The sequence below is a fragment of the Oenanthe melanoleuca genome, chromosome 1, assembly GCF_029582105.1.
Source record: "Oenanthe melanoleuca isolate GR-GAL-2019-014 chromosome 1, OMel1.0, whole genome shotgun sequence".
Lineage (NCBI taxonomy): Eukaryota > Metazoa > Chordata > Aves > Passeriformes > Muscicapidae > Oenanthe > Oenanthe melanoleuca.
In genome coordinates, this window is record NC_079333.1 from 19,590,786 (window position 1) to 19,618,135 (window position 27,350).

The window sequence follows — 27,350 nt, forward strand, 5'->3', positions numbered from 1 at the left end:
CCTCTGCTCTTCCTTCAGTATTTCAGAAACACTGTCTGTCTAGGTAGAAACCCTCCCTGAAGCAACTGCTCATTCATTTTTGAGTTATGACAGACAGTGCAAGCTTGCAGCTGCTGCTTTTCACCTGAGTGATTTCATCTGTCGTATCAGGGGTATGGGAGGCCCTGCCCCACGTGAATGCACTCAGGGTTAAAATGTGCTGGTTCTTCCTCACCAGCCCTGGGTGCAAGCCATACAGACCCTGCCTGTACCACAGAACAGAACAGGGCCAGGGAATGACTTCTGGCCCTCAGACCAAGTGTCTAAACTGACCACATGTACCCTCCATGGTGTTTGTGCTGAGGGTCTCCTTGAGGCTCTATGCTGTAATTACTGCACTGTGGCTGTAATCCTTTGCTGTCATTTTTGTGTCTTCTTTATTTCAAAATCTCTGATAGAACACAAAAACTGTTGTGGCCCACGAAACTGTTGTCTGCATGGTATGAAACTGGAAGATGTGTTACATGATTTGGGAGCTGGCAGGAGGAAAATGAGGGCTCTAAGGCTGTAGAGCTGTTGGGATGGTGTTGGAAGATTGCATGGGAGGAAGAAACTAATCTAACTTCCTACTGGGGGCAGTCCTTGGCGTGTGCTGGTGTTCTTCTGCTGCCCAGGCGTTGCTGTGGAGATGCTGGTTGGTCTTGGCCAGAACCAGGTCAAAAATCTTGCTGGTAATTTAGCATTACAAAAAATCAGAAGTCCAGCATTAAACCTTTTTCCAACCTGTTTAGAACTACAGATATATCTATAAAACTCCAATTTCATTAATGGGAGTGTAAGGATGAGGTGTAAGCACAGTGTGGGACTGTTCACTCTGAACAACACAGGTGAGGGCAATGATTGCTCGTGGGTGTCTATGTGCCCAACTTTACCCCGTCCAGGGCAGGCAAGAGTGTGATTAGCAGAGGGACCTGAGAACACAGGGGTGCAGATGGCATTCCCTCAAACATTCTGTATGAGAGCTTGGAGACACAACCACACCTGGAGCAGCCTGGACAGGAGCAAGAGGGATGCCTGCAAAACAGTACAGTAAGAAGACACCTGAAGCAATGAAAAGGATGTGTAGGCTGATTTTCTGGGTTGGGAAGGACACTCCTGGCCATATTAAAACAGCCTGAATTTGACTTATGTCCTGGAGGAAACCCATCTGTACAGGCAAGGCACATCTGAAGACCTACAGAAAGCTTGATGTAGGTGGAATTGAGGTTGTCCCAGCAGGAAGTTATTGACCCTTTGGATATGTATTTGCTATTGTGAGGTGACAGGGAGAATGGGGGGGAGAGGTTATCCTACAATTTTGTCAAAATATGCTTACATAAATAGTAATAATCCATCAATTAAAGGACATTTCTCAAGTTGTTTACTACCAGGCAAGTAGATACACTGACTCAGAGCACAGCAGGGCAAATTTTAGTTGGAATCCTGAGGTGTTTGCTTTGCAATCTTACTGTTATTATTATTTGCAGCCTCTTTTTTCTTCTGTGCAATATGTGTCTTCTCACATTTCCTTCCCACCTACAATGAAATTTCCAGGCAAGAGATGACTGGAGCTGATTGTAAAAACATATAAAAAATGATTCCTCTTCATCTTCACCTGAGTGCTCCATGGAAATAAGAGGAACAGGAACATAAGCTTCCTCTGCCTACAGGTAAGGTATTTTGACTAGTCATAGACACACACGAACAAAATTCTAGTATTATATATTAAATTATTTTAATGACAGATTCAATTAATAACTGGGAAGAAAACAGAAAGATTTCATTTATAACAAGGATTGCTCCAAAACTCTTAAGTACCAAGTCCTAGAAAGTTTTAATCAGCCACATTAGCTGAAACTTCACAGAATTAGAGAATCAACCAATATGGTTGAAAAGAGCCACAATGGATCATGGGGTCCAACCTCCTTGCTCAAGCAGGGTCATCCCAGAGCACACGGCACAGGGCTGTGTCCAGACAGGTCTGGAATATCTCCAGTGAGGGAGACTCCACAACCTCTCTGGGAAACGTGTGCCAGTGGTTGGCCACCTGCACAGCAAATAAATTCTTCCCCATATTCTGGTGGAACTTCTGTGCAATCAGTTTCTGCCCGTGGCCTCTTGTCCCATGGCTTGGCACCAGCAAGAAGAGCCTGGATCCATCTTCTTGGAATCCCTTCTTTAGGTTCTTGTCGACATTGACGAGGGCCCCTCCCAGCCGTCTCTCCTCAAGGCTGAACAGGCCCAGCTCCCTCAGCCTTTCCTCTCAAGAGTGCCTTAATCACCTTCGCTGCCCTCTCCTGGGCCCGCTCCAGGAGCTGCACGTCTCTCTGGTACTGAGGAGCCCAGGATTGGACTCAGCACTCCAGTGGGAGCTGCTCAGATCTCCTCCCTCACGGATCGCGGCCTTCCCTGGGAGCGCCCCGAGCCCGGGTCCCGCAGGGGCTGCGCTGCCCCTCCGCGCCGGCAGGGGCGCTGCGGGCGGGCGGAAGCGGCGGCTCCCCGCGCCCTCCCGGCGCGCCCCGCGTGTCCGCTGACCCTCCCCCCTTCCTCCTCCTCCCGGGCGTCATGGCCGCCTCGAAGCCCGTGGAGGCGCCGGGCGCCGGCGGCGGCACCGCCGGGCTGTCCCGCTGGCAGCTGGCGCTGGTGCTGGGCGCGCCCATCCTGCTGGGCGCCGGCGCCATCTACCTGTGGGGGCGGCGGGCGGCGCGGCGCGGGAAGGGCGCGAGCGAGAGGAAGACCCCCGAGGGGCGGGCGAGCCCCGGGCCCGGCGGCGAAGGCGTCTCCGGGCAGCCCGATGGGCCCGGGCACGACGAGATGGTGAGCGGGGAGCGGCGCCGCCCGTCGCGGCGGCGGGGGCCGGGGTTCCGCCCGGAGCAGCGTGGGGATGCCCGGCTGCGATCTGCGGCGGCGGGGCCCGGCAGGCCCCGGGCCGGCCCGGACAGCGGCTGCCGGAGAGCCGTCCCGAGCCAGGAGCAGCGTGCTGGGATGGAGCTCGGGTGGCATCCTGGTCTGCGCTGCGGGCACGCCCCGCAGGTCACGGCAGGGCCCACAGGGTGTTACCTGGTCCTACCCCGGGGTCGAGCACGGGCATCCCAGAGCACATGGCACAGGGTTGTGTACAGACAGTCTAGAATATCTCCAGTGAGGGAGACTCCACACCCTCCCTGAGCAACCTGTTCAGTGCATGGCCACCTGCAGAGTAAAGTTCTTCCTCCTGTTCAGGTGGAGCTTCTGTGCATCAGTTTCTGCCCGTTGCTTCTTGAACCATTGCTTTGCGCCACTGAGTAGAGCATGGACCCATCTTCCTGACACATTTTCTCCAGATGCTCATAGTTACTGATGATGTTCCCTCTCAGCCATCTCTTCTCCAGGCTAGCCATTCTCCTTTAGGTTTTGCTCCTATGAGAGGTGCTCCAGTGCCTTAAATCACGTTTATCACCCTTAGCTGGAGGTGCTGCCAGATCTCCATGTCTCTCTGTGGTCAGCCTGGGTGGCCCACAGAGCTCTTAGCCAGGTATTTGTGGTTGTGGTTCTGCCCTCGCCGCACAAGGATTGGGATTAGTTTATTCCAAATCAGGTACTGCTGAATGCATCCTCTCATCCAGTGACTGAGCATGGATCTGTGCTGCTGAGGGGGGAACATACCTCTGCCTCTGAGGTCTAGAATAGCTGTGGGTAAGTTTCCTCCAGAAATAGTGTTTTGAAAAGGAAGTCTGTGAGATGTTGGATAGAGCAGAGTGGAAAGAAAAAACTATCATGATTGTTTTAAAATGGAATATGTTCCATGAAAATATAGAAGCCACACAGTTTATGCAGCAGAGACTTTAAAGTGTAGAATTTGCCTGAATTTGCATGCTCTAAAAACATACATTTATCCTGTTGTAAATTACTGTTCTGAGAAATTTCAGATAAAATGGTCTGTGCAAAAAACTCAAGGACAGCATGTAAGATCGGAGTCCAGATCTGATCCCATACTGCATTTTCTTCTCCCATTCTTCTGTATCAACAAAAATGCACTGAGCTGTCAGACAGTTTAAGCTTCCCATCAGAAATGATCAGGAAGGGAAAAAAATCACATCTTGGAGACTGGAAAATGTCAGTTTTAACCTTGATGGTTTGAGTAATGAAGATGGACACACTTGGGCAGGCAGTGGCAGGTACATGTGGGAGTGGTGAGGAAGGTGGCAACTTCCCCAGCTAGTGAATCATAGCTAGTCTCTGGCATTCCTGGAAGCACAGCAAGCTGTAAAACCTATGCTGGACCTTGAGGCAGTTACTTGAATGCAGTGATTTGTTCCTTCCTGGGCACCAAACAGTACTGAACAAGTTGTGTACAGAGGGCAAATTCTGACTCTTTACTGTGGTAGCTTTGCCTCATGGCTGCAAGCAGCATCTGGCATATTTATGGAGTGTGCCTGCTGTATGTGAGCTCTGTTTTGCAGGCTGCTATGACCTTTGTCTTGCTGCAGTGACTTCCCTGTTAGTGCATTCACTCTGGGTTTCTTGATTGTGTTTCTGAATTCCAGCGATATCCAGGGGTTTGTAGTCTTCTGCAGTTGTAGGAAGGAAGCACTGAAAACATTTGAAACACTTATGTAGCATTTGATTTAAAATATTGTGCTGCTCCACAAATTGAATTACCACAAGGATCTGTGCATTTAAGAATAAGTTGAGTGGTATGACCTGATGCAAAGATTCTTGGAGTGTCATTGCTTACACTGTAAAGAAATTAGAGATACTGCTTAGGAAAGCTGCAGAAGTTACCACATTTGACTGATTACATGAGATAATTGTCTAGCTGGTCAAAATAAGCTGCATCAGGAAAATAAATTGTTGCAGGTTCCCAGGACTGCTTCATGTGTGTGTGGAGGATTGTCTTCCTGTTACTCATATCCAAAGCAATGATGCCATGTAGATTTCATGTTTCCTCTCATATTTTATTAGTTATGGATATTAGTGATAAGACCCATGATTGAAAATACAACCACTGCAAATGCTTCACTTGTAAAAGTGCTTGTCTTGTATTAATCTACCCTTGTAACATGATGGGGTATTTTTTTAAACTCAATTGGACTTCACATACCAGTCTGCACAGTAAACAAGAGCCATTAATTAATTTCACAGTTGAAATACAAGAGGAAAACCTTTTGGAAAAAAAAAAGGTCAATAATGAATTTGCTACCAGCAGCTGTGTCAGCTAACTATTCTTTTACTCATAAATGTAACTTACAGCTCATACTTTTTTGTGCTTTTTATTAAATCATGCCCTGTATCCATTTGATGTTCTGGTCACTGTTTCTGAAGACACAACCTTGAATTTTTTTTCTTTTTTCTTTAAAAATATGTAAGGCCCAATATCTTCTCTGTTCTTTATTCAGACTTGTTACTATTTTGCTTGCAGTTTAAGCTTTTCTTTTACCTGCTGCACAGGCCTTACTTTTTTTTTTCCCAGGCTGTGTCTACACCAGAGGATTCTCCTGATGAACTGGCCAAATGTGTAATCTGTGACTGACATTGTGTTGGCAGAAGCCCTTAGCACAGGTGCTATATTGGGAAAAGCTGAACTGCTTTTGAGATTCCTTCTCCTGTAAGCAGAGCTCCTCAACAGTACAGTAAACTGGTATTATTGAACCAGTTAAGTGATGGCAGTAAAACTGCATCTATGGATGGCTCAAAGGTCGTAAAGCCAAATTGCATCTGTTAATGACAGTTGCCATTGTTTCTTATAATTTAGATGGAATGTGCTTTAGTTGTATTCTTATAATTTAGATGGAATGTGCTTTAGTCACTCAGTAGCAGTTGCTTTTTACATGCTCTCCTGGTTTGTAGGCAGTATTACAGAGCTAAAACACTGATATATTGCTTTAGTTGGTGCCCAGTTGATTCTTTAGGGTTTTTTAAAACTTATTCCATGATAAATTCTTAGCAGATTTTATATCCTCCATGTCTTACAGGAGTGAGCACTGGTTAGTCAGTGAGGTAATGTGTTGGTTGCTTCAGTGTTGTTCCCCTGAAGTTGAAATCAATTCCTTTTGCAGCTCTGTGACAAGTCCAAATCTCACCCCTTAACTCTTTCAGCAAGTTCATGGGGTAGCCCTGTGTTTGGTGTGAGAGCAGGTTGGCTGGGTGGCCTTGTGTACTGCACACAAAGCCACTGGGGTCGCCAGCAGTTCCCTGTCTGCACATTTTGCTGTGAGCTGGGGACTGTCCTTGAGGGCAGTGGTGGGTGAACGTGACAAACTCCTCGGCCTTTGTGGTGCCACATACCATGATCAGCAGCCAGCTAGCATGGCTTCTTTCCAGTATCTGTTTCAGTAGCAATTGCTGAATGCTGCCTCTCTCACTGCCCTGACATGAGATCAGGATATGAACAAATTGAGCCCCTTAGTCTATGTATGCTCACGTTGGTACTCTAAAATTGATCTAAGCAAAGTAACTAAAAAGTCACTTCTGTTGTACAGTTCACCTGTTGCTTAATGAATCTTGCTATCAACCTACTGTAAGTCTTCTGTTTCATGCTTGCTGTAGAGGACAGGTGTAGAAAACTCCTAACAATAGTGTACAATAGCAGTAAAACAATTGTTAGACTCTTGGCTTATTCATGGAAGGCGTGGATGGAAAATTCATTTAACAGGAAGGTGACTGACTGATTTTGAATTTCTCCTGTAAATTTTTTCATTTTTTTCTCTATATAATACATCCTTGCTCATGCTTTGAATTTACTTCTAAAGCTCATGTAAAAATACTTTTTCTCATTATGGTTTTAGTGCTAAAGAGACTTTAAAAAGCATTTATGTTCAGTTAATGCCTTTGTTTGAAAAGTCAAAAGAAAAAGAAGTGGAAAGATAGGTATTCAGAAAAGAGCAGGATTTTTTTTCATGGTACCTCATCTCTTCAAGAGGGTTCTCTCACTTGGAAAAAACAAAAATTAGAGGTCTAGACCAAGGCTTTATTTTTTTACAGGTTTTATTAAGATGGGTGAAACAGTAGCTGCCTTCCATGTCATCTATTTGCTCATGCAAATCCTTTACTGCCAAAAGAAAACGCTGAAACTCTCTGCTTGTTCTTCTGTTGTGAATCATTGTCATCATTGGCTGGCAGGAGGTTTCTTGTTCTGCTTTGAATAACGGTTTCCTTCAAATATATTAGGTTCTGAACTGCTATTTAACAATATTGCCATTGCTGGGAGTCATGAAGCATTTTATTCTTGCAGCTGGCAGTTCTGTTGATGTTAAGTTGCTGTTTGCATGCACTTTCTAAACATTTTGTGAGGAAAGCACTTTTGCTGAGGCTAAAGTAGAAGTTAAGAAAATTTTCTCAGTGTTGTCTATTTTTTATTTAGTTAGCAATCTGCTTGTTCAGGTACCTGGATAACTGATAACTAAATTTCACAAGTGTCCTTTAGCTTAAGCTCTATTCTAGGACTTGTTAATGAACAGTTGCTGAAAGCAGTCCTGACATGTTTTTTTTTTTTTGTGTAGCTGCAAATAACTTCTGAGTTATTTGTTTTGTTGAGCTGTTATGAACTTATGTTCATTTTATTGAGCTGGTTTGGTTGTTGCACAGATTCTTTTACCAGAAGATGACAAACTGGACAGTTTTTCTTGCTCTATATGGAACTTCACCTTGGGGATAGAAAATGTCCAGTGTGCCACATAGGATGGCAATAGGTCAGGTGAGGAGAAGCAGTGAAATTGGAAAATAATGTCTAGAATTATTACTTTGACAAGAAAATAGAAGAATGAGGTTTTTGATTGCTTCTGCGTGAGGTACATGAAGTTTGTTTGCATTATCAATTACTTACATACTCATGTATGTCAAGTGTAGTAATTGAGCAGGAATTCTTTAAAATATGCTTAAAAATTTTGTAGGGGTTAAATTTAAGGCTTGACAAACCTTCAAAAACTGGCATTATGTGAAGAGTTAATTTTCATGTTCTTATTTTATTCTTATATTATTGCTATCACAATAATGTGATGTGAGTTCTTTGATATCTTTTTTTTTTTTTTAAATAATCAGCTACCAAAAACCTCCAAACCAGCAACAGCAAAAACCCCACCAAACCAAACAAAAACATAATTGGATTTGTTGGTGTTTTGGGTGCACACTGAGGGCTACAGCAGAGTAGTTTGAGTAAGGATGCAGAGATGAAACATCTCAGAGAAGCAGTCTGGTTTAAGGCAGCATCAACCAGTTGATTTCTTCCTTTCCAGCTTCTACTGACTTTGTTGCATGAGAGCATGTTGTGCTCTAAGTTCTGACTTCTTACCCCACATTTCTTGCCTCATGCAATGTGTGCAGCAGGGGGGTAACCAAGGAGTCAGCAAATGTTCCATGATTCATTTCTGTATGATTGGTTGTGTGATCTGTGGTGCTGCAGCTGTTACTGAAAGTTTACTCACATAACAGAGTTACTGATTGTAATAACTTCAGCATCGTGTCTGTAGTCTCAAGTTTTTGATCACTTTACAGGCTTGTCTGAAGGTTTGATGCTTCCCAAAAACCAGCAGAGCACCAGTGACAGACCTACAGGTGTCCTGTTTCCAGTTGCTGTTCCCACACCTGACCCCAGAGCAGTGGTTGCACTTGGGTGTTATCCAGCAGTTCTCATCTCTGGCATGTCTTTACTCAAGGGCTGTGGGGCAGGGATCTCAGAGTGCCTGGGATGGAGCACATGGACTGCTCAGCCTGGGGCACATACTGGTGTAGGAGATCCCTGGCATGAAGAAATTGGCAGTGATCATAAAGTAGTAACCTAGCTGCAGTTAGGCTTAATCTCTGCTGTGTTAAATAATTTTCACACTGGAAACACATGTATGAATGTTACAACATGGCCCATGTAATGTGCTTTTCTTTTTTGACCCAAGTAAATAGGAACAGCACTGAATTTTGTAAGATTATTACACAAAGGCATTTTTTATGTGTTTTGCTTTAGAAATGCACAAGGAAAAATTCAAGCTGACTTGCATGCATTTAAATTTGTGGCATATGCATAACCCTTCCCTTTGTTATAAAAAAAGCATTGTATTTGGAGGTAGATTTAGGACCTACTGGAAATAAACTTAACCTTTTGAGACTTTAGTTAAGTTTTAAAGAAACAACTTGTCAGATACACAGTTGCTTGTCTCTTGGTAAAAATAGTTGCACTCTAATTTTGGCTTAGAGTTTCACACAGTGTATGGGTTAAGTTAATCTTTTATCAAATCAAATTTGAAGCTTTACAATAGAAAAATCTGAAAGCCTTGCAGATTGCCTTGTTCTGTGAACAATGAAGATGGTGTAGATTAATCTCCTGTGAACCCAGTGATTAATGACTTGCAAGAGAAGAGCTTTGCTGGCAATAGGCATATTCAAGAAATTCTCTCCCTTATATGGTTTCACTTGTAAGTCTCCCCTCAGGAGAATGCCTCTAAGATACTTTTGTTCTATTTGGATGCCTACTTTTATGTAGGAACTGAGGCTAGTACCCATTATCTGATTTTCTCCTGCCAGGATAGGGATCCAGGCCTTAAAAGACTGGTTGTAGAGCAAGTCCTGGCTTCCCCTCAGATTTTCAGTTTTAAAGTAAATCACTTAGATGCAAAAAATGATCAGGCTAGAATGAAATGGGCAGACATTAAGGGGAATGAGCAAGTGAAATGCAAAGCTGCTTTCAAACTTGTGTTACAGCTGTCTGGTTGTCTGTATCTATTCCATTTGGCCCTGGCAGTGGATAGGTGGGTAGAGGAGGCAGAAGTATGGTCAAAGAGCAGCAGGGACAATTCCCAATAAATCCTCGAGGATCTGAAGTGCAGGTGATATGTAGTGAATCCTGCAGCTATTGTTAAAGGCACTCCTGCCCCCAGTCAGTGGCCTCCCCCTCCTCAGAAAGGTTGGTAGCATGGCATGTGTGCTCATACTTCTGCATGCTGCTGCAAATTGGTGTCCATGGAGCAAGGCTGTGGCAGGGGAGCAGAAATCCAGAAGATCAATGTTAGAATCTTTTGCAGCTCTTATTTCTTGAATATGGGTCACACCCCTTTGACAGAGCGTTTTTACATCTGATCCCTTACAAACTACAAGATTTGATAACTGATTTGTAAATCAGGGGTTTCAGGTAGATAGCAATGTCAGTTTCTGCAGAAATACAGATCATCAGTATGTGGTGCAGAACATAAAGATGCATTTAGCAGCATCTCAGGCCAGTCTGCAAAGTTTTCTGTCCCCTAGTAAGATGGTGGTAGTCCAACACTTGTCATTGCATGAAGCAGTGTGTGAAGCTGTAGAGGAGTCAGCTATAAAGTTAATGTGCCTGGTGCATGAAAGGCAAACCAGCTTTATTTTCCTTACAGGTTTTATTTGTCTTGCTCAGTAGGTCTTACCACAAAATATTTTCCATATTTAATTCATAGTCTGAGGAATCCCCTCTGGTCTCACTGTAGGTATTTCAAAAGGAAACTCTTCTATTTGAATTGCTGTGAGGGCTTTGTTTTCTTTATACATCTAGCCTTTGGAGAAACAACTTACCTCATTGGTTCCTCTGATCACCAGCCATGTGAAAGATGACAATCTGTTTAGCCTTCCAAACAGAAATCACTGGTTTATTACCATTGTAGTGAATCTTGTGAAAAGGTTGTCTCCTATCTGGTACACTTGCAAAGGAAAATTCTTGTGTGTTTCCAGAAATTAAAATCAGTGAGATTTTTTAGAAACTGGGCTGCAGTTTACAACTCAGATAATTTTTTGTCTTTGAAGATGAGCCCTAAAGTGCATAGCTTGTGTGCTGTGATGCCTTTTTAATTTGAACTGACCTCTCACTTTCTTTTTCAGAGTCCTCTTGGTAGAGCCCAGGCAGCCAAGAACAAAGGAAACAAATACTTTAAAGCAGGAAAATATGAGCTAGCTATTCAATGTTATACTGAGGCTATCAGCCTCTGTCCTCCTGAGAAAAACCTTGATCTTTCTACCTTCTATCAAAACAGAGCTGCTGCCTATGAACAACTGGTAAGAAATCAAAGATAATTACGTGTTTATTGTAAAAAGTAGCATTATCAATTTTATATTTTGTCATTTTCATCCACTGAAAGGTCCCAAGTGATAACGTCTGCTGCTCTCACAGCAAGATGCTGTTGCAGCTTTTTTCAGCTCATCATACTTTTCTGCATATAAATAAAATTATTTTCCATTAACTACACTCTGTCTATCTTATGTAATTCTTATGCATCCTGTTCTTCCAAGACAAAGTTTTAATTTTTTATTTTCTGGAACAGTTTTCTTGTATATAAGTAAATGAAAGGTCAAATATTTTGGAAGGATTCTACTTCAAAATTTAAAGAAAAAATCATTGAAATCCTAATAAAGGCCAAGACCTAAATTTTGCATATGGGGAAGTTACATTTACTCGACAGCTGAGTATACTTGGTGTTATTTTAGTAGTCATACAGTGTTGCTTATTATGGTATGATGGATTTGCTTATGAGGTTGAGTTGGTGAGCTGTATAAAGGAGTGGAAAAGCTGGCTTTGTACAGTCTGAAGTATCAAGTGAGAGACTGTGCTTACATAAATCTGGTGTTAGGTTTAGTTCTTGTCTAGCACAAATTCATGCCATAATGAATCCCAAATGTGTGTTGCTCCTCTATTAGTAAAGCCTGTTTTGATAAATTGAAATAAATTTTGTTAAAAAATGTTTTAGCACTTTGATAAACTTGTTTGCTGCCATTATGTTTCCATCTTTTTTATTCTAGTTGTTTTACACCAGTCTTTCAGTCCCAATGTTACCTATCTTTGCATCAACTCATTATGTTCTCCCGTGGGATTTGTACAATATCTGGTGTAATATTTTGTAGGAATTTGTGGCTGTTCTGGTGCAGGTAATTTGCAGTGGTGCCCAGGCAGTTTCTCCCTATGGAGAAACCAGCACAGGGAGCTGAGGGGGCCCCCTCTCACTGTGTTCTTTTTCTGCCCACAGCAAAAATGGACAGAAGTGGCACAAGATTGTACAAAGGCTGTTGAGCTTAACCCCAAATATGTCAAAGCTCTCTTCAGACGTGCAAAGGCCCATGAGAAGCTAGACAATAAGAAGGAATGTTTAGAAGGTGAGTGGCTCATGCTGTGTATACTTAAAAGTGGAATTAGCTCTGCTGCTTTGGAGCATTTTGGACATGGCAACTTCAGGGAATGTTTTGATTTTACTTCTGTAGCTACAGTAATACAAAATTATATATTTAAAACCATTCATAGCTTCTGCAAATACATATTCTTCTCTTGTCAGAAGAAACCTATTCACATTTTTCAAGCTCTCATCTGCTCACATCTGAAATGACTGCTGAGAAATTGATGTTACTGTAGCAACTCAAGGTATTCTTTTTCCCAGCAACTCCTTCACTTTAGAATAGAATTCATCTAACCTGATGAGTGGATAACCAGGACAACAACAACAGTTGTTCTATTTCCATGCAGTAAAGAGACTTTCTTCTTCTCTGTTTGTTTTAGAGAAATTATTCTACTACAGAAATGAGGCTGTTTTTGCAGGTAGAGATACATGGTCAGAAATAAAAATATTGCAGTGATTTAAATGCATTGGACAGGTATTAGAGGGAAAGCAGCTTCAGTAGTATTTTTTTCTGGTGCATAGCTTATGAAGACCAGAACAGATATAGTTTTTTAAAAATATTAATACTTAGTATTTGGAAGAAATTACGGTGTCAAATCCTTCCAAAGCTATTCCTAAACAGAATACATTTTGAACTGTCAAGAAGATGTCACTGAGAAGCCATGGAAATTAGGAACTACAGGTCAGATGTGTTTTGGCGCAGCTCTTTTGAGCTACAAGCTACTGCTTGAAATTGCCCATATAAATTTTATCAAGTGAAATCATTCCTGCTGATGTTAGGTCAAAAGAGAAATGAAATTTTCAGCTGTGTTCATTATCAAAGAAGGACAGAAAATAAGGCAGTGCTTTGGCTGACAAATCTAACTGTTAAATTAGTTTCATTATGTGCAACAGCTAAGAATTAGGTCTGCTAAATTAGAAGGTAAATTAGATGTGGAAATGTTATCTGTTTATCTTCTGGCAGGATGCCTTTATGCCCTTAAGACCATAATGACTAGAAAAGGACAACTTTGTTCATTCAGTGCACTCCTTTGCAACCACTGTGTATCAGCTGTATCAGCTGCACTTCCAGATTGCTGTAATAAAATCTGAGCCTTATGTAGCTGCCAGGTGATAAAAGCCCCAAGAAAGATCAAGTGTCCCTGTGACAGTAGGACAGTTTTAAATATAACTTCCTTTTAGTGTTAATAACAGTAATGTTAGTGACAATTATTTTCAGCCTTGATTTCAGTTTGATTTTTTGCTTACAGTTTTTTCAGAAATGAAGATTTCTTGCTTTTTTTTCTGAACTGCAGTGCTTTTCTATAACCCTGCTTTTACCTGCCAACCACATATGGCCAGTAAAATCCCAGGAAATAGGGCATGCCCATGTAGTGGAGGAAAGCAAAACCAAACAAACCTCAAAACCCCAGCCACTACCAGCAGAAAACTCCTCCAGTGATCCCTGGTGGTATAACTTGGGGAGATGTTGCTGTGGCAGCCAAGCCTGGAGTGCAGAAGTCTTTGGTCAGAGTGTGTCTACTGGGTTTGTGTAACATGTTCTTTTTGGAGGTACCATATTTACCCAGGGACTCTGATGTCCTTCCTGACCATGCCAGAGGTACAGGAGTTTCTGTATAAGTGATGGCTTAATAGTCCCTCTAGCAGTGTAGAATTAGAGAAATAATGCTAAAACTCCAGGGCAAGACAATTACTTTTCAAGCATATTCAGACAATACACTGCTTGAATTTCAAGTCCAGGCTCTGTTCACCTTCACTAATGTTTAAATGAAAGCAAAACAGGGAAAACTCATGGTAGCATTGCATTAAGTGGAGGATCCAGAGAAACTATGGTAATAGGGCATTTCACACTGGCAAGCTTCACTCGAGCAGCAGTGGGTTAACATTTGCAGAGGTTTCTCTGTGTGAATGAAAGCCATGTGATAGGTGCTGGCACTTTAAATAGGCCAGCAAGGTATTTCTCCTTGCTCCCTTCCAAAGTCACAGAGGTGAGCAGAAAAATTTGAGATAGAATTTAGGCAGATTTCTTAAACTGAGGAGTAAATGAGATATGATGGGACTGATTGTGAATTTTAGAAGTAGAAAATAAAGATCAGTCCCAGAAGAGAAGCTATGTTAGCACTTTTAATATGAATATCATATGAACATAATTACTCTCCTCGAAGTTTCAAAATGGTGAAAGCCCCTGATAGAGGTACATACATTTTCACTGTTGATGTAAGTGTGCTTGTCTCTAGATAAAACATGAGTGGAAAAATAAATGTAATTTCTTTTTGTTCACTGTCATGAAGTCATTTTATCCTAGGAAGATAATTTTGGATACAAATTTGTGTTTTGAAAAATACAGTAAATACAGCAAACTGGAAACAGAGGCTTTAGCCTGAGAATAGGACATGTATTAGTTTGACAGTGCCTCATTGTACTCAGTGGCACATTTTACAGTGTAGTTCAGTGACTATCAGAATTCCTTTAATCTCACTTTTGTATGTTGTTTCCTAGATGTCACTGCAGTCTGCATTTTAGAAGCCTTCCAAAACCAGCAAAGTATGTTATTAGCTGATAAAGTTCTTAAACTCCTTGGAAAAGAAAAGGCCAAAGAGAAGTACAAGGTAGGACTTGTGATACTGCTGACTAATTGTTATTTCACCTGACAAGTTGTTGAAAAGTCAGTTGTTGGCATTTTGTCAGTGACTTTGTAAACAAGTCACTGTCTCCATCTGCTCAAATGCAAGAAGAGACACAAACTGGTTTCTACAAAGCTGCCATTGTACCTCTGTTATTTTCCTTTGGGACCTCTCCAAAGTTTTTGGAACCTCATTGGGGAAGAGAGATCTGCTTCTAGCAGTTGTTTTCCTTTAATAATGAAATTTGTTATGACATTCAGGAGACACCCTAAGTTGATGTGCTTCCCTACATAGGGCTTTTCTGAACTTGCAACATCATGGAAACTGGGTGTGTTGGAACACACATCTATGCCTGAATGTTTGGAAACTGTAGAAGAGAGAGCTGTGGAAGCATAGGGGTAGCCAGGAGCAATCATTTTAAGTATCTGTAGGTTTACAAAAAGTTTGGGACAGATATTAACACATTCTGGGTTATTTTTATTAAAGCATTCTTGCTTGGTTTTGATGATGGTTGAAGTACTGAAATCCTCTGTTGGTTTTGAGGTGCTGGACTTCTTTCCTACAGAAATTCCCATAAATGTGTAGTGTAGAGGGAACAACAGATAGTGTTACGAGTGGGGTGGGCGTGGATGGGTGTGCTTCAGAAGAGCACACCCAGTGTTTTCCTGCAGGAGAGATTGAATTGTAATTCTTATGTGCAGTTTATTTTAAACAAGATATTTTTTGGCTGCAGAAAAGATTCGTTATCTGAGAGGTGTTACTTCTGGGACTTCAAGTAAAATGTGTGGTGTCTGAGCCAAGTTCCACACAGAACTAGAGTATTTCCTCATTAGTCTCCATTGTAACAGTGGCAGCAGCTTCTCTTGGACAAGTTGGAGAAGAGAGAAGACTACCATTCAGAATCTGCTTGAATTTAGGCTCATTCTTAAATCACCAGCTTGCATTTTTCACTTAGTTTATGGGCACACCTAATGCTTTAGTGCATCTACCCAAAGAGTCCTTATTTCTAGCCACATATATGGAAAGATACAATCTCCCTCCCCCCAGAAAATCATCACTTTGTTTTCACTGGTGATGGGTATTGCATTGTGATCTGAAGCTGAAAGAATCCCCGAACATCAAAATGGTAAATCCAAAACATCAGGCTATCAGATGAGATAGTGAGAGTTATACATTGGTTCTTCCATCAGGTTGTTTTTTTAAATAATCATGTTTGCTATCTGTTTCCATCTTTACCATCTGATATTACCACCTAATGACTTGGAATTACCTTTCTCTGTTTCAGAATCGGGAGCCTCTGATGCCCTCACCACAGTTCATTAAATCCTACTTCAGTTCTTTCACAGATGATATAATTTCCCAACCTTTGCTTAAGGGTGAGAAATCAGATGAAGATAAGGACAAGGAGGGAGAGGCTTCTGAAGTAAAAGAAAAGTGAGTGACAGTACAGTTCGGAATTGTTTGGTACTGGAATTAAGTTTTCAGTGATTTGGACATTCTGCTCAGTGTAACGTGCTGCTGTTTGTAGAGTACTTGGCATGGAGATTCCTTTGATATAAATGATATTGCAAGTGAAGCCTTAGTGAAAGCTGACTGGCTTGTTCCAAGCTTGCACTAAGCAGAGGAAGGACAATGAGACTGCGAAAAAATGCTGAATATTTACTATAGTATCATAGTAAATATTAGGAGATGGGAGAACTGAAGAGAGCTGAATGATGCTTTGGGGGAAAGGAATATTTTATACTGAAGGAGCATTTCCAAGGAAGAGAGCAAGTTAGCCTTTGGACTGGCAGGGAGAAGATGAGCTAGGAAAAGGGGATTTTTAAATGTAAGCATGTATTTATAGCAACGGAGGCTGATATGGTGCTTTATCTTTCTGAAATCAAATTGCCCATAAATGAAATGTTTGTTCTGGCATAGAAAAACTTGGTTTTGTGGTTTTGTTTTTTATTTTTTTAGCTGAGCCTGAGCACCACATAAATGGTTATGCTACTTTCCAGATTATTTTTTGAAAGATAGCGGTGCTGTCAGTTTAGAAACCATTGCAAACAGCATTATAATTTTTTTAAAAGTAAGAGAGAATGTCCTGTTCTACAGGCAGATTCACTAAATCCAGGTTACAGCTGAGAACAAGGCAGTGCTGTAATTTTTTGATATTAAATAATTTCTTCCAAATAAGCTGCACATTGCTAGGTTTAATATTTCACTTTCCTGTCCATGAATTCTGCCCTCTTGCTTTAAAACAGAGATTATTGCTGTTCTTCATGTGAAAAAAACCCTCAAGAGGCAAATGAAGCTCACATTTAAAATCTTTAAAACATTTTTCTTCCTAATTTCCAATGTAATTTGGCCAGTTTTTGTGCAAATTATTCTCCATCTATGATGGCTCCATCCAGGAATGGATGTTCCAATGGGACTATGCTGGTGTTGTAAAAGTGTAGCACAAGTTAGTATTTATAATGATTTGATGAAACATCTGAATGGAAATTGCAGTGTCCAGTGAATGCATGTATATATACAACTGTTTTTACATCATTTACAGCTCTGGCTATTTGAGAGCAAAACAATATATGGAAGAAGAGAACTATGACAAAATTATCAGTGAAAGCACAAAAGAAATTGAAGCAAAGGGAAGATACATGGCAGAAGCTCTGCTTCTGCGAGCTACTTTCTACTTACTTATTGGCAATGCAAGTGCTGCCAAACCAGACCTAGATCAGGTCATCAGCATGGAAGATGCAAACGTGAAGGTAAGAACCTGTCACAGATGGATTGTAGTTAGGATTGAGAAGTTAGATTATAAACTTGCAATATACTTCAAGAAGCTGTTTGTCCAAATTTTCAAATGTATTAATGGGAATATTCTGGTTTATTTACTGTTTTGTTACTGACAAATTGTTTTTTTCATGGGCTTGTTGATTTCTGAGACAGCTGTACTGAGTAGTGCAAACTAAAGGTGATAAGTAGTACAAACTAAAGAACGAGGGAAGTTGAATGAATTGGAGGCTTATCTACTCTGGATAAGTGAAAAACCTTAATTGCACTTCCATATTCAGCTGCTTCAAAAAACATTGATGTATTTGTAAACATAGGAATTGAGATGGATTTTGGGAGGCTTGGAAATCCACTGAGATGGAAGCATAGGCTGACATTTTTGAAATTAAGGGAGCTCATTCATTTGGATCAATATGAAACTTATTCCTGCTTAGAACAATTGAAACCTGCCAGTGGGAGAAACAGGTAAAAGGAAAAGTTTCCAGTGATTGTAATGAAGCCTTAAATGTGGAGAAACACTGGGGTGGCTGATGTTTCCCTGGCCGTGTCTTGCAGCTGCGAGCCAACGCTCTGATCAAACGGGGCAGTATGTACATGCAGCAGCAGCAGCCTGCCCTGTCCACTCAGGACTTCAACATGGCTGCTGACATTGATCCTCAGAATGCTGATGTTTACCACCATCGAGGACAAGTAAGGAACCTTCGAGATTTGGTGCCAACACTTGGCTATTTCACTATATACTAAAAGGAAAAATGGTGTCATTTGAGACACTTTATACTCTTTGGGGCAGAAAACCATGAACTCCTAATTGGGAACTTTTGTGGGATAAATGTACAGTCTGTTTTGGAGGTTCAGGTCAGGCAGAAGCAGTTTATTTCTGTAGCTGTAGAAAAGCCCTCTATCAGTATGAGCTGAGACTTACAAGTACTGGGGGCTTTTGTACATTTACAGCAGATGAAAGCTGTTCTGTGAAGGGGCTGGATGGCAGAACAGCATCTGCACAGCAGGAAGCTTTCTTACGGCAGAGGAAATGTGTCCCTGATAACACCTGCAGCCCTGTGCCCTGGACTTGGATCTGTTCAGTTCATCCCTGTCTGCCTTGTGACACTGCTATGTCCTAGACTAATTTCTAGAGGCTTCTGCCTGCTGCCACAGACCTTTAAGATGAATGGTGCTGAAAGTAAAAAAGGAGCACTAGCATATGCAGATAGGCTTTTTGTAAGGAAGGCTTCCATGGATCAAGGGTTTTTCTCCATGAAATTGTTGGACCTCTTTAGTGCTTAGAAATGAAAACGATGCTGTGTTGACTGAAGGGAATGAAAGTTTCCTCCACATTGACAATTTATGTTTTATAGTAGCTTCACAGTAGAGAATGTCGGAGTGAACTCTGCTTCTGTGGAGGAGTAAGAATGTCAAAACCAAAGAAATGCCAACAAAAGAAGTTGAAATACAAGCTGGAAAAGCTGAAATGTTTCACTTTCCAAATAGTCCACAGATACTGGCTACAGAGAGGCAAAACAACTTGAGAAAATATGGCATAATTTTGGAGGCTGGTCATAATGCTGACACAGTGATGGCAACAGTCTAAAATGCAAGCATTCTCTATTCCTACACAGGGTCATTGCCTGCTTGTGTAGGTAGCTAAAATGATGGTGATTTTTAGTTACGGGTTTCATAGGTCTCTAGACAGTTCTACAGATGAGCTGGAGATGATATGAATGAGTAACTGATGCTAATTGAATTATCATGTAAGTGTCTGAAGTACAGATGAAATAGAGAAATAGGATTTTCTTTCATTCTGGCTAGCTGAAAATCCTGCTTGACCAAATTGAGGAGGCTGTGGAAGACTTTGATGAATGTATCCGATTGCGACCCAATTCCGCCTTGGCGCAAGCACAGAAGTGTTTCGCTCTGGTAGGTAATGTGCTGGGCTTTGTTCTGGAAAACACTCTGTTTCTCTGGTTTATTCCAGTGTAACAGGAAAGTAGGGCAACATACATCTCTTTTAATAATAAGGTAAAGGAATAATGAAACAATTTTTTCAGTTGGAGTATGGGTTTGCTGCTTTTCTCGTGAAATACTCATTGTTCAAACAGTAGAACATTTTTTCTGTTCTGTGTGAGAGGAACAAAATCTTGATTCTAATTGGAGCACAAAATTGATTTTAATAAAGCTTTACTATGTGGGAAGTGGTCATTATCAAGAAACTGGAAACAAACTATTTCAAGCTAGTATAATGACTCAGTGTGCAAGAATCTTGTCAGGACAGCTTTGCATGGTGTGAACGAGGAGGAATGCCAAGTTTGGAATTTCTAAGCATTTGAAATACAGAGAGGCTATCACAGTTATCAGGCCTCATGAGTTCCTTCTTTCACCTGTTTTCCTCTCCAAGTCCAGACACTTGGACATGTGGTAGGTTCCCAAAACCAGATTTGGTAGGATGTACAGGATTTTCACCTTCTGGAACTTAGAACAGAATTGTACAATGGCCTGGCTTGGAAGGGATCTCAAAAATCATCCCATTCCAGCTCCTCTGTCATGCCATCTTCCACTAGACCAGGTTGCTCAGAGTCCCATGCAACCTGACCTTGTACATTGCCATGGATGAGAACTGCCCTGGGCACTGTTCCAGTGTCTCACCACCTTTACAATAAAGAATTTTTTCCTAATATCCAATCTAAACCCACTGTCTTTTAATTTGAATCCATTCCTCCTTGTTCTGTTTACATGTTCTTGTGAAAAACCATTTTTACATACTCTTGTAAAAAATCCCTCTCCATCTTTATCATGGCTCCCTTCAGGTATGTGAGTCTGCAGTTAGATCACCCTTCTCTTCTCCAGGCTGAGCAATCCCAATTTTCTCAACTTATGTAAAATAACTGAATTATTATGATGCAGGTAACTCTTGGGGAGGTGGGTAGAGGCCTGATCAGCCCTGTTTCAGTCTGGTGATGGTTTTTTTTTTCATTTATTTTTTTCATTGGAATAGTATCGCCAGGCTTATACAGGAAGTAATGCTTTGACTGTGCAAGCAGCCATGAAAGGCTTTGAAGATGTCATTAAAAAATTTCCAAGGTGTGCTGAGGGCTATGCACTCTATGCTCAGGTATGTTTTTCTCTCTCTTAATGAAAATGCTGCATTCTCTTGTACTTTTTATGTTGGATATAACATTTCTTCAAATAACAAATGAAGAGTTTGGACACTAAGTTTTGAGATAAGTGATGCTGCCTGGAATAGGCTACTTGCATTTATGGTTATGGGTGTTCTGGTGCAGAGGAGGTACAGGGGGAACTGGTGGAGCAGGATATAAATGAGTAGAGGGTGGTTGTTAGGAGAGAGGTTATTCCTGGATGATTCCTTCCTGCATGTATGTGGCATCTCAGCTGATGAATGTCGGGAATCCTCTGGGTAATTTGAGAGTCAGATGTGTGGAACTAGGGTAACATTTTTGTTCTATCAGTGGCATGTAGTGGTTTAAAACAGCTGTTCAGACTGGAATTTCTTTTCTAAGAAAATACTGCTGATTTTAGTAGGAAGCATGACACATTCTGATTTTAAGTAGGTTGGCAATATATATTTATTTCTTTCTGAAAGAAGTATATGTGAAAAAGGAAGAGCTGAAGCTTGTAGGTACAGACTTCTAGAATGCTTTTTATTTAAAGCACACAGCATGTTCCTTGTTCCTGATATCCGATTACAGGTAGCAGTATGGTCAGTAATTTGTGCACTTAAAGCACAGAAGCTTTCCAAAAAGCCTCAGTTTTGAAACTTAACTCTGGTAACTGATTTGCCTGGCCTGCTCTACCATAAATGAACTACATCCAATCTCATGTTGTCAATAGAGTTTTAATTAGAATTAGCCAAGTGCAGAGTGCACGCTTTGGTTGCTTATTGACAAATGGGTTTCTCTTTTGATTCAGGCACTAACTGATCAACAGCAGTTTGGCAAGGCTGATGAAATGTATGATAAATGCATTGACCTTGAGCCAGACAATGCCACTACATATGTTCATAAAGGGTATGTATTGCGTTTGCAGTCCTTTTGGTTGAGAGCAGTTGGCATATTTAGATGAATCAACCTGAATTGAATGTTTATGTTTAGTTCAGCCAGGAAAAATAACTTTGTGAAAACATCTTTGTGCTCATAAATGTATTCCTATATTTTGTCTTGACAAAGCTGCAAATGAGTTTCAGGAATGTTTCCTCAGTGCTCATTGCTAATTGAGTAGCTGCTTGAAGTATATAAGACCTTTCCTTTAGCCCTATTACCTTCAGCTATGTGTTGAAGCTTCTTCTTTCATAAAACAACACGTACCAGACAACATGTTTCTCTTGGGAAAAATTTGCCCTTCTTTAGAGTCATTAAAGCAGTAAAGAGGCTTATTGAAAGTGACTTTCACATGGGTGTTTTTAAAAGTCATGGAGTTACAAGTTACTGTGTACCTGCATTAGGAATTAAATAGATTATACATTTGGGATGGTTTTGCTTACCATGATGGGAGTTTTGGGAGGAGTATGTGACGTCTGTTTGAAATTTTCTCTTTCTTGTAGTTTACTTCAGCTCCAGTGGAAGCAAGATTTAGACAAAGGATTAGAACTCATAAGCAAGGCCATTGAAATTGATAACAAATGTGATTTTGCATATGAGACCATGGGAACGATTGAAGTGCAAAGGTAATGCTGAATTGCAGTGTTAAGAGTTCTTAGTTACTTCTAAAGTTACAGTAGTTCTTTAAATTTCCTCATGGATCCTAAGTCTTGAGATCTCCCTGCTGTCCTGTAAGGTCAGCACTTACCCATGGTCCTGATTTCTGTTCTGTAACTCTTAGGTGAAGCCCTCCATTCTCTGTGGCATAATTGTGATTTATGATCTGACAGCTTCTCATCACCAATTTCATACTTAATGGACAATATGCAGATGAGTCCATGTATTTTTAAATACATCCCTTCTGCATTTTAAGTGACTTCCTTAGTCATTACATGGCTTTGTGTGTATCTGATGTTGTCCTTGGATACTGGACTGTCTGTACTGAGGATCCTGTGCTGTTTTCTCCTGCAGCCAACAGAACTCCAGTTGTCAGTTCTTGGGGAAAAGAGGAGTACATTGCTCTGTAGCATTGTATTGCAACTGTGCAAAGGTTTAGGGTGTAGCTGACAGTACAGCTGAGTCCCTTTTTAATCTGTGTAGTCCTCTAAAGGACAGGCAATTAAACTAATGCCATGAGAAATTTTGCAAGCATTTCTTATTTAAATAATGTGCTTCTGCCTGTGCAAGTTTTCCTCTTTTATATACTAAGTTCCTTCGGGGGAGATGAGACTTCATTCAGTTGCCCAGAATTATCTTTGTACTGAACTTGGTGTCCTGTGGAGAACATTTTATCCTTCACCACCACCTGTTGGGGCTCTCAAGAGTTTAACAGCTGTCCTAGTTACTTAGGCTTGGTAACAACTTCTCTGCGTTTACTCAGCATCACCACAAGTTCTTGTGGTGGTTCCTCCCAAAGTCCCTTTAAGTTATTAATGGAGGAGAGCGTAAGTTCTGAAAGAAAAAAGATGTTTTAGAGATGACAAGATTGCTTTGGCAGTCTTAACTAAAGTTTTGTTTATTTCAGAGGTAATCTGGATAAAGCCATTGAAATGTTCAACAAAGCTATCAACCTGGCCAAATCAGAAATGGAGATGGCCCACCTCTACTCACTCTGTGATGCTGCCTATGCCCAGACAGAAGTTGCGAAGAAGTATGGCTTGAAACCACCAACACTGTAAAGAAACAAGGAGGAAATGACCTTGCAAAGTGAAGTTGCCCACTTCAGCCAGCCCTAAAGACGCTGTTGCAGACCATGCTGAATGGTGGAACTTAGTTTTTTCCCGTTCGTGGTGTTGTCATTTGCTACATCTGTTAAATGTTTAGGTGTTGTGGGAGTGGTTGTTCAAGGAAGTATGCAGTGCTGCATCTTGTTCCTACTGCAGCAAAAACCTTAGAGTGTGTTAAGGGAAATAAAGTTGCAGGGGAACCAAAGGAACATATTTTGGCCATGCAAATAAAAACTTCACACTGGTTCATTTTGGGTGATTATGTTGTGGGCGATTTTTGCTTTATCAAATAATATTACAGCATGTGGGTTTTTTTCCTGTGATTTTAAAGGTAATACTAGTCAGTGCTGTAAAATAGATTTCTTTTTTATATCCAATTAATCCTTGAGGGTTGATTTTAATTTTGCAAAAATTAATTTTCAAACTTTAATAATAGAGGTTTTTTTAAATTCAGTAGATGTGGAGAGGATACCACACATGAATACATGCAAGCATGCACAATCTTCCCTTAAATCCCCTTCCACCCTCTGCATAACTTACTTAGAAATAGTCCTGTGGCAGCTATTAGGGAATTAATTTGATAGTCCTTATTCTCACCCCAGAAAGCCCTAGAGTACTGCATAGGAGAGTGAGGAAAAAGGTTGGCTGGGGAAGGAGGTCAGGTAACACTGCTTCTGTGTAGACTTTACTGGAAGAAAGAATGTATTCCTGCACAGCAGTCCTTACTTGAATGTCATGGGAAATTGTTCTGGAGGGTTCAGAGGGACTATCAAGAACAGAAAGCACTGCTGGGAGTCAAGCTCCAAAAGGTAAGGTCATGCTTGCATATAATCTTTGTAATCACTGATGCTTTTGTATAAATGCACCAGCTGATAGACTAGATTCTCTTCAGTCTCTAGAGACTGCTGGGTTATGATCTCCTTTTAAGAGCCCCTTGGCAGGAGGCATTGAGATAAGGAACAAAGCATAGGCTCAACCTATGGATTTGCAATCTGCACTCATTTCTTTGTTCTGTAGACCCTGTCTTGTCCAAGATTACCAATACTGTAGAAAGGAAGCAATTGTGCTGCAAACAGCAGATGGGCAAATTATTAAATAGTTTTCCTCTCATTAGGAACTTCACAGAGGGCCCTCTTGCTTTGGGTTGATCTTTCTGGTGTGAAAGTCAGTCCATCTTGCCTTTCCCTGGACTGATGTGGCTAGACAAACCTCATGCAAATGATGTAGCTTAATTTATGACACACTAATTTGGGCTTCTTTCCATCCTGAAATCATAGATTTGTTCGTGGTGAATTGTCTAACGTATTTAACCTTTTAAAGAAATTAATGATGCTGTAGTCAAACTGTCTTGATCTGTAGTTGTGCCACCATACAGCAGTAGCTTGCATTTCAACTTGACCTTCCTTCCTCCCAGCAACTACAGTTGAGTACTCAAACGATGGAGAGTAGACCTAAAGATCTAATCATTATTTTAGTAGCTCATTAGGTGATCTGAAATCATAGCACTGGTGTAGAATTGAAGATATGGGAAGGTACTGGCAGCTTCTAGGGGCACTGAATGTAACAAGTGTCAAACGTCTTCTCCAACTTCAAATCTCTACATCAATTAGCTGAGAACAAAAATATGCCAGACTGAGGAGTCCTGTTCTCCAAGGAGTTTTTATTCGCATGGCCTTATTTACATTGGCATTTTCTCCTCATCACCCCATCTGTACCCTATTCCTTACCCCACCCAATCAATTAAGGGAAAAAAGCATGTGCTGTCAATTACTAGCATTCCAAATCATCACAGACTTTTGCCTGTTCTTCAACTAGTTTGAAACTGCACTGAAAGGATGCATTGTCTGTAATTTTTTTGTAAATGACATATCACCTGTAAACTGAAAAAATAAATACTACCTTCAAGTATCTCTCTCTGACATGAATAAGAACAGGTTTTGATGAAGTTGTTCTCTGCAGCAGTGAGCTCTCTGCTTATGTTCTAAGTCTAGGAAGAACTGATAATTGACTGACTCCTTGTCATCTTCTCTCACTTCAACCTTTAACAAAAAATGAGGAGGAGGAGATGTGGAATCAACAAATCCGATCTCTGCTTGCTTCTGTCACCCACAGAGGTACGATCTTGAGAACTGAAGATTACAGGGGAAAGGAAGTTGAACCAGGAAGGCTGGGAATCTGATAGCTGAGACCCTATTAATGTGTGCATGCAGGTACATCTCTGTGATGAAAGGGATTTTCTGTAAATGGGTGATACAGTTGAGGTTTTATTTTAAGCCAGGTATGCATGTAAACTATGAAGTGAGACAAGTATTGCTGCTATTAAGAAAAAAGAGAAAGTTGAAATTACGCAGGAAGCTAATACTGAAGACTTGGATAAAACCCATATATCCTAGAGGGATACTCTGGTAAGTTGCTTCTAAAACAATTGTCTAGCAACTTGATTCTCATCATGTGTGGTTGTTCACAGAGACAACGTGCTCAGGCACACAGTGTGATTCTTGAGACATCCTGCACAGGGCGAGGAGTTGGACTCTGATCCTTATGGGCCCCTTGCAATTCAGCATATTCCATGATTCTAAGCTGGGACTTGAATTATTAGGATCTAACTGCAAATGGAAAGGGAAGAGGGAATTAACATCCACTGAAGAGCTGTACTGTAACTTACTATCAAGAATGGCTTAGATGCAGCTTCAACCAGCCCAGCAATCCTAACACTGCCTAACTTTTGCCATTTCTTTAATTTAAATTCTTGCAGGCTGAAATTCTGGAACTGTTTCAGGGTTGTTACTGATTAGTTTACTGGTGCATATGTATCGTATGCATACTTAAAAGTGCCTGTTTTCTACAACACAAAGGTTGAGTACTGGCTGCTTCAAGTGCTATGGCTAAGGACTGACTCCATTTTTTTTCCAGTGGAAGCTTCACAAATTCAGTCCTATTTGTATCACTTCTGAGTGCAGCACACTGGAGACCCTGCTGAATACCCTACTAAAACAAGGTGCTTAGAAGTTGGCCTGATAGACTGAGAAGAAATGAGCTCATGTCAGCTCTTCAGCTGAGTTCACCAAAGTAGCTTTTCATTCGTCCTCTCCCGTTGAGATTCCAGGGGAGGAGAGTTGAGACCACAGATCCTGTTATCTGGCACAAACTGCACTTTGCATTTCTCAGATTTAAGTGGTCGGCCCATGAGAGTCCTGCATTATAATCCTCCAAAGTTAGTATTTATTTACTCCTGCGTGTTGAACTAGTAGAGATAGGGGAGGGAAAGAGATAAAATAGTTATAATTTAGAAGTTGAAGCCCAGCAATGGCCATCACAGATATGGGTTGTTGAGTATGTGGGAAGAACTAATCTAATGCAGAAGACTCAGCTCAAATGGTAAATTGTTAATTTTTTAATATTTATTTTTCAACAAATAAACCTTCATTTCACCTTGTACTCTGTGCTTGTTTCTTAAAAGTTCCAGTGCAGTACGTACACAAAAATGCAGTGAAAAGTACAGACCAAAAATTCCTGCTGATACAGAATGCCACCAAGTGGAATGGTGGGATCGGGCTTTTGAGGGGTAGGATGTGTAAGGGCTTGGCTGAGCATTTGTTTTTGTTTATAACACAGCTGAGCTCATTGCAGAGAAGCCAAAATTAAAAAAAAAAAAAAAATAAAAACCAACAACAACAACCCCAAAAAACCCTACCAAACAAAAAATTGGGAAGAGGAGGATTGCTGAACATGAATAAAAGGTAAGATGGTTTTGGGGGAAATGTGGTTAGCTAGAGCAAGACAAAATCTTCCCCCTCCCATTTTGTATTTTGCAATCTCTTATAGCCTTATGGCTGTTTTATGCTGCTGGGAAACTAAAAGCTTATCAGTGAAGGCTGGTAAGTTCCTTCTTTTCTTCATCCCAAGGAATAAAAAGCACAATTTGTAAATTCTTCTTACATTAAAAGATATCTTCCTTCAAAAAAACCGAAAACCAAGAGTACAACATGCTTTCAGTATTTTAAAGCCATCTTTCACAGTTTGTCT

At 40.9% G+C, this 27,350-nt stretch overlaps 1 protein-coding gene across 1 annotated transcript; it reads left to right on the plus strand.

Moving 5' to 3' along the window:
• The first annotated feature begins 2,547 nt into the window (after positions 1-2,547).
• TOMM70 (translocase of outer mitochondrial membrane 70) lies at positions 2,548-26,989 on the plus strand. The gene is made up of 12 exons (XM_056483728.1): positions 2,548-2,835; positions 10,828-11,001; positions 11,967-12,093; positions 14,610-14,719; positions 16,020-16,168; positions 17,277-17,484; positions 18,065-18,199; positions 19,316-19,423; positions 20,499-20,615; positions 21,431-21,528; positions 22,062-22,184; positions 23,123-26,989. The coding sequence occupies exons 1-12, from the start codon at positions 2,584-2,586 to the stop codon at positions 23,274-23,276; spliced, it is 1,755 nt and encodes a 584-aa protein (XP_056339703.1). The 5' UTR covers positions 2,548-2,583; the 3' UTR covers positions 23,277-26,989.
• The last annotated feature ends 361 nt before the right edge of the window (positions 26,990-27,350 follow it).

Excerpts from the sequence above, each read along its gene's own strand:
- TOMM70 (XM_056483728.1), top strand. The coding sequence starts at position 2,584 with ATGGCCGCCTCGAAGCCCGTGGAGGCGCCGGGCGCCGGCGGCGGCACC. Across the intron at positions 2,836-10,827 it reads GGCCCGGGCACGACGAGATG|AGTCCTCTTGGTAGAGCCCA; the intron begins GTGAGCGGGGAG and ends TTTCTTTTTCAG. Across the intron at positions 18,200-19,315 it reads TTTACCACCATCGAGGACAA|CTGAAAATCCTGCTTGACCA; the intron begins GTAAGGAACCTT and ends CATTCTGGCTAG.